This window comes from Solanum verrucosum, unplaced genomic scaffold, assembly GCF_900185275.1.
Source record: "Solanum verrucosum unplaced genomic scaffold, falcon-dt-bn FXZP01000133.1, whole genome shotgun sequence".
NCBI classification, from domain to species: Eukaryota; Viridiplantae; Streptophyta; class Magnoliopsida; order Solanales; family Solanaceae; genus Solanum; species Solanum verrucosum.
Window position 1 is genome coordinate 1,642,926 of NW_026020355.1, and position 7,346 is coordinate 1,650,271.

A 7,346-nucleotide genomic window follows, 5' to 3' on the forward strand; every position below is an offset into this window, starting at 1 on the left:
AACTTTCAACAATGCTCAAAGAGGAAGACGATAATTAAATTTTTTTTGTGTTTTTCTTTCTTGTTCTTTAGCATTAGCATCCATTTCTTTATGATAAATCACTATGTTTATAAATAGATACAAAGAATATTTAACTAATATATAAATGTCAAGTGACAACTTCGCCATAATTTTGGGTATCATAAAAGTAAATTTTTGTACGAATATTCATACTTTAATGAAATAAAAATAGATTTAAATTCACATTTATTCAATTGAAATATAATAGTCAATTGTTAAATGAATTGACATCCTTGAATATTTCATTTACATCCTTTTAGAGTTGTTTCTTAAGAATCACATCAAAATATCCAATAAAAATTTTAAAAGACCCCAAATGGAGAAATCAATTGGCCTACCTCACAAGTAATATATATTTATTATAGTATATGATTTCTAGTAAATATTTTTTGACCAGGTGCAAGGATAGCCTTTGGATCAAACTGTCTCTTTCTATCGACAAATCTTTCCCATTGATCCCCAAAGTGCCTCTTCCATTCAACTGTGGACTCATAATGAGGAAAATACAATTTAAAATCAAATCCATTCTTGATACAAGTTTGTACAACTTCTTGATTCTGTGCCACCATCTGCTTTATTTCTGACTCTTTTGGATGTGTGTGAGTAAACCTTAGGAAAGCCACTAAGTAAAAGATTTCATCTTGGGGTAACACCACTGACGATCGATTATCCCACCTAATTTCAAGAAAAAAAGAAAAATATATTATTGAAACAATAAAATACCTAATGAAACATTAATTTTTAGTGGCCAAAACTTCAAAGGAGAAAATACTAATCTACGTACGTTACTATTAGTATTATAGAGTAATATTAACTATGGAACCAAAGTAACCAAAAAAAAAAAGTGGGAAACCATATTCTATGACTGCCACCACAACACTTGACTAATGGGATGTTTGGATTTACTTTTTTTAAAACTAGCTTATAAGCTAAAGACTAGACGTCATAAATCGATCATGGCCAATATAATAGATTTAATAATAAACACATAAGTAATCAAATTTTGGGGTCAATTAAAAGTTGATTTTTTTGAAACAATCATTTCAATAATATTATATAGCAAACATAGGAACATAAAATGTAGATAAGAATATACTTACTTGCTACGCAGGAGAGGATAAGTCAATATAGGGCCATTAACACCACTTTTTAAAATGTTTTGGAGCACAATCCGATTGAATGCATCAATATCTTTCTTGGAAATGAACATGTTAAGCCATGGATGAGGTGTAGCCCATATACCACTACCTCTAGCCGCTTCTTCTACGTGATCAACTCGTAATAAAAAATTCATGTAAGTTAAGTTGGTCTCAAACTTAAAGTGCTCCAAATATTTCAATTTGCCTAGCAATTTCTCAACCATCTAACATTTAAAAAAAAAAAAATCGTTAATATCACATAGCAATGGTAAAAATTAAGAGGGAGGGATAAAAAATGAAAAAGTTTTGAAATTTGACAGATTTACCATATTTAGAGTGGAGGGATCGTCGTGGTTGTTATAATGCAAGACCAATTCAAGATAATAAAGAACCGGACCAGTCTTTTTGGGTAAAAGGGTCGGGTCAAATGACTGATTGGAATTCAATGGCACCGAGGGCCACCCAGTTACCGGGTCGTCACTATTCACGAATACAAACCCTTCCACATAATTGAACGTTTCCTGACTCGTTATTAGTAACTCAGCATCATGAGTGAAATCTTCAAATTCACTATATACCACTCTTATCCACCTCACCTAATTAATACACAAAAATAAATTATTGAAAACCGAATGAGAATTTTAAATTTTACAAAAATGATACTGACCATATCTGGGGCGGGTTGAAGTAAAACCCGAGCTCTAGTGATGATACCAAACTGACCAAGTCCACCAAGAACAGAGAAGAACAATTCGGAATTTTGAGAGTTTGAGCAGACAATTATTTCTCCGTTGCCAGTAACAACTTCCAATTCCGTTACAGATGACGTTTGGGGTCCAAAACGGAAAGCTTGACCACTAACACCGGCATTAGATAGAGTACCACCGACGGTTAAATCAAGATAATCCGTCCACGATGTAGGAGCCAAGCCGTATTCTGAAACGCAGTGTTTCAATACATCACCCCATAATGCTCCGCCACATACATCAACGTACATGTAGTTGACGTTGACGTTGATTTTTTTATTATCAGCCATTGATTTCATGTCGATTACGAGTCCAAGATGGGCCATAGCTTGGCCGTTAACTGAATGACCGTTACCCCTCGCTGCTACCGTTAATGTTGGTAACTGTAATGCATGCCTTATCACCTGCCCAACATCATCGGCTCCGGCTGGACTTATAACGGCTAACGGCTTATCTGAATATAAGCCGCCGAAATCTCTACTGCCTAAGCTTATTGCCCTAACTCCATAATCAATGCTCCCTTTAATGTCCAAGTCTTTCAAAATGCCATCCACACTTTTTTTAGTCTCATTCTCCGCTACTAATATCTTCCTTGCTGAATTCGGGCTCTGAAAATAAAAATTGTTTTTTTTCTTTTTATATAATTAGGATGATCAAAACAAGTTGAAATTGAGTTACAAACAAGTCAAAATCCAACCCATCAAATTATTACCAACTTAAAATTGGTTTATTTGTCATTTTATAAATTTATAATACCTAAAAAGGCTCTTTTTTTTAAAAAAAAAAAAAATGTTGACTGATCAATATGGGGATAAAATTCAAATTCAAAATCCTAATTCTGTTTCAAACACAAAAATGCTGCATAAAATTATACTATACTCTTATATTTGAAGTGTAATATTTTATAAATTATATCAAGTTTTATATTTTCAAAGACATGTTAAACTTTTATTATATAATTTTGTATATATATATATGATAGGATATTATTTTATCATTGTATCATAATATTTAAATTAATTGCGATCGTAATAAGATTTAAAGAGTTCAATATAAATTTAAATTATTGCAAATTAAGTTTTACGTCGTTGACGACCTTAAAACTTTATTAGTTTAAATAATGTCAATGGGAGAATAAGTATTATTTTATCATATCAAAACGTCTAACGCAATAACAACTTATTTTCAAGATGGAGTTATATATTAAGTCAATCATATTTGAATAAAAGATAGCAAAATCAAAAAATTGTCATAGATGAAAAGAATTAAATAGGGTACATATGGAAAAAAATGATTGATGTGAGCATATCTATGAAACAACAACAATATTATGTTTTGTGAAGACAAAAAGGTTTAAATTGACAAGCTATATATATTATTTTTTGCATATAAAATAAAGAAGATATATAAGTAATACGTACATGAAAAGAATGTTTAACAACTTCAGCTGAAACCAATGAGGAAGAAGCTAGAAGAGCTATGGTGCAAACAAGCAAGAAAATTTGATGTCCCATTGTAAGCAAAGGCTACAACTTGAAGAATGTGATGAAATAAAAAGTGAGAAATCATCCCTTTATATAAGCTAGCATTTGGTTATATATAGATATAAATTTATTATTAAATATTTGTTTGACCATCAAAAGATTTGGATTAGTTTATTTGGAAAATATATCTTCGGATATTTAATGCTTACCATAAATAAAAGATTTTATATTAGACTTTAAAATTTGATCTTTAATATTTTCAAGTCTTTAAAACTAGTTCCAAGTACATGCGGGGGGTCAAAACTAGCTCCATGTACAAGTGGGGGTTAAAATGTTAATTTTTTCCAAGCTAAAATACATGTCCAAAGACAATTTTAAAATCACTAATTTTTAATTTCAACTTGTGTGCCTGCGCATACTTAAGCCACGGGCCGGGCGGTAATATTTTTCTAATTAAAAATATAATATGTACATTTTTTTAGTGTGAAATTGGTTAGCTAACTTTACTTCATCTTTTCCTCTCTATATAGTCTTGATTTATTTATTTATTTTGCCAAACCTTTTTATGATTGTGTGTGAAGGACTTTGTTTAATTAGCTAGCAATGACACAGGAACTTGGATCCGGCTCCCCTCCATTATCCCCTCCCTCCATTTTATTAAGTGCACGTCTAGATGAGAGACATGTGTTTTATTTAAAATTTAAATGTCAAGATTATATTATATTAACAAATATCATAACCATAGTTAAGTCAACTAATTTTAAAAAACTACTCTCTAAATTTAGTAAGAATTACAATATATTCCATACAAAATTTGATATTTATTAATATTATTAATTTCATCTTAAATTTTCATCTTATATTTTTATATTTAAATATAAAAATATAAGATGACATTAATGATATTAATAAATATCAAATTTTGTATGGAATATATTGTAAAACACGATAACGTTAGTCATATATCGTTACCCATCCATTGGTAAAATCCAATTCTTACTAGCATCTTCCCAACAAATTAAAAGAAAAAAAAATAGAAAAGAGAGAGTAAAGAAGAAACTGCAAATGTGTCTGAGGAATTAAAATTTTTCTTCGTAATTTATATATCTCGAGAGGAAATTAAATACGTAAATAGCAAAAACTGATTTTCAAAAGCTATTAACTAATATGGTGAGAAGAACTTTTATATTTTTATATTTAAATATAAAAATTTAAGATGAACTAATGATATTAATAAATATTAAATTTTGTATGAAATATAGAGAGTAGTTTTCTAAAATTAGTTGACTCAATTATGGTTATGATATTTGTTAATATAATATAATCTTGACCTTTAAACTTTAAATAAGACACATGTCTCTCATCTAGATGTGCACTTGACGAAATAGAGGGAAAGGGTAATGGAGGGGAGCCGGATCCGAGGAACTTGATCAATGAAACTAGAATATGCATTTAAATGATGCCACGTGGAATTGTTACCACTAAAATCTAACTTTAATCAAGAAACAATTATACATTTTGTACTTAATCTTTTTTTACTTTTTCTTTGATTTCCTTTCATCTCTAAATTCTAATGTTTCTTAACTTATTATATAGTGATTAATGTTGGCTCACAAAGTGTCTCCAGAGCAGTGGACAAGGCCAATTCTTTATGGTTGACAATTAGGAACTAAATATATTTAATGTTGTAAATTACTATTTGATTTATTAATTAGAAGAAGAAAAAACTTAATCTATACATAAAGTGGTTAATCGGCCGACGCATCTTTGATTAGCTCACACAATGATTTCTTATTACCATTATTTTGTTGATACTTGTATAGAAAATAGTGCAAAATGTTAAAATAAAAGATGATCATTGATCACAATCAGTAATTTAGGTCTAAGTCTAATGTTGGGAAAACAAATGGGTGAAATTAAATAAATTCTTTATGAGGAAGAAGTAGAGTCAACTAAAAGCAAACTACTTTGACATTGTGTATTGCAGCTAATAGTAACGTCTAACTCTCAAGTTATAAACATCATTTTCGTATAAACAAGATGTGTGATATTTAATTTCAAGTAACATTATATTATATTATCACACTTATCATACTTATATTCGATAAGTGAGAAAATTCATAATGAAAAGTTGAATTAAAAAAAATAATCATATATTGAACGACTATATTGCCCCTTTTCTTAAACATTAATCCTACAATAATTTTTTACACACAAAAAAAAATTACCTTCTAATAAACAATAAATATCTATACAAATAAATAATTATCTTCCTTAAAATTAAAAGCTTTGTGTGATTATATATCACTCATTATAGCCAAAAATAGTTTCTTATTCCCTCTAGACTCTAGTTCATATTAAGTGAATATTGTTAGGACATGACACATCATTTGAAGAAACTATTTTATGAGATAAACTAAAGGCTATTTTTCACTATTCTCTTTTGATTATTTTTTTTGAAGTTGTTAAGAACCTTATTAAATGAAGAAAAATATAAAATTAAAAAAGTCTCAACAATTCTCTTAAAATTTGAATAATTCACTCATTTTAAATTATGAAAAAGTCTCAACAATTTACTTGATATAGACAATAGAGTAAAAGGAAGTATTAATTATGTGTGTTTTCCTCTTCTCTTATTTAAAGTAATTAAGTGTTCGTTTGGATTTTAGTTTTAGGTATTTTTTATTTTTAAGTAGTTTTTTTAGTTTTGAAGGTGTTTGTCTAATTTTAAAGTCTTTCTACATCTTCTTGCATTTACCTTTCTAATTTCATATGAGAAGAAGGAGAAATCAGAGATTACAATTTACATGCCTTGGTGAATTGCACCAAACTAACGCATAGTCGGTTTGTTCTTCTTTGCACTTATTTAATTTCTATATCCTTGATTTATGTGTTGATTGACATTTTTTTTTCTACAACAACATATAATAGCATTACAATATAGTTATTGAAAGAGTATATATTATATTTAGGACCAGATTATTCTCTCCATATATTTTTTACTTTCTTTTATATTAGTTCTCTCGCACTTAGTTCAACTAATTAAATCATATTAAAATAGTATACCTCTTTTAATATATGTCTCTTCTTTTTTTTATTTGCCAAATTCTTCTTCTTCTTTTTTCCAACTCCAACCACCCAGATACTAGCTCCCTAAGTGATAAGGGGAGGGGAGATTGAGATACATAGACCCCTACCCTGTATATTACTCAGCAATGAATACATTCGAGGGGCCGGGGACATTGACCTAGACCCCGAGGTAACAAACAACTTATTGACACAAGATATGCAAGCACATTGGGAGCGGAGGAGCTATCCTGAAGCTGGAATCATGAGCCTCCAGTAGCACCTCTAATTTGCTTTAAAAATTTTCGCATAATGCCCAATTATTTTAATCCAAATATTTTCTGATTAGTTCGTTAAAAATATTTTATTTTTTTATATATATGAAAATATCGAACCATAAACTTCTCATTTTACATTTAAAAAGAAGTGTGTATGGGACCATATATATATAAACTAACATATACCAAGTTCAATTATGCCGCATAAATTGACGCAATACACGTTTCCCTATTGGAAGAGGGTGGTACGGAGTTATTTAAGAAAGTACTAGATTAGCCGGCGGGTGTTGATTCTTCAGACTAAGATTTGATCAATTATGAGATAAATTAATTATGAAGACATTAAAAAAGGGCAACACGAATAAAGAACAAAGAAAAATGCAAAAATAAAAAAAGAAGAAAGAGAGAATATTTTAGAACATACCCTAAGTCAACTAGAAGAAATTAAAACTTAAGACAATGTGGTTGCAATAGCCCTAATTCAGTGCACGTTGAAGGTGGACTTTTATTTTTAAATTTAATCTTAGAGGATTGTCCATATTTGCTTCAATTAAGGTTATGACTTTCAATTTT

At 29.3% G+C, this 7,346-nt stretch overlaps 1 protein-coding gene across 1 annotated transcript; it reads right to left on the minus strand.

Annotated features, from left to right (window-relative positions):
• Positions 1 to 300: 300 nt before the first annotated feature.
• Positions 301 to 3,459, minus strand: LOC125837668 (cytokinin dehydrogenase 7-like). Its single transcript, XM_049516752.1, has 5 exons — positions 3,367 to 3,459; positions 1,867 to 2,553; positions 1,526 to 1,795; positions 1,161 to 1,423; positions 301 to 735 (listed from the first exon to the last, which is right to left on the minus strand). The coding sequence occupies exons 1-5, from the start codon at positions 3,457 to 3,459 to the stop codon at positions 420 to 422; spliced, it is 1,629 nt and encodes a 542-aa protein (XP_049372709.1). The 3' UTR covers positions 301 to 419.
• Between the last annotated feature and the right edge of the window lie 3,887 nt (positions 3,460 to 7,346).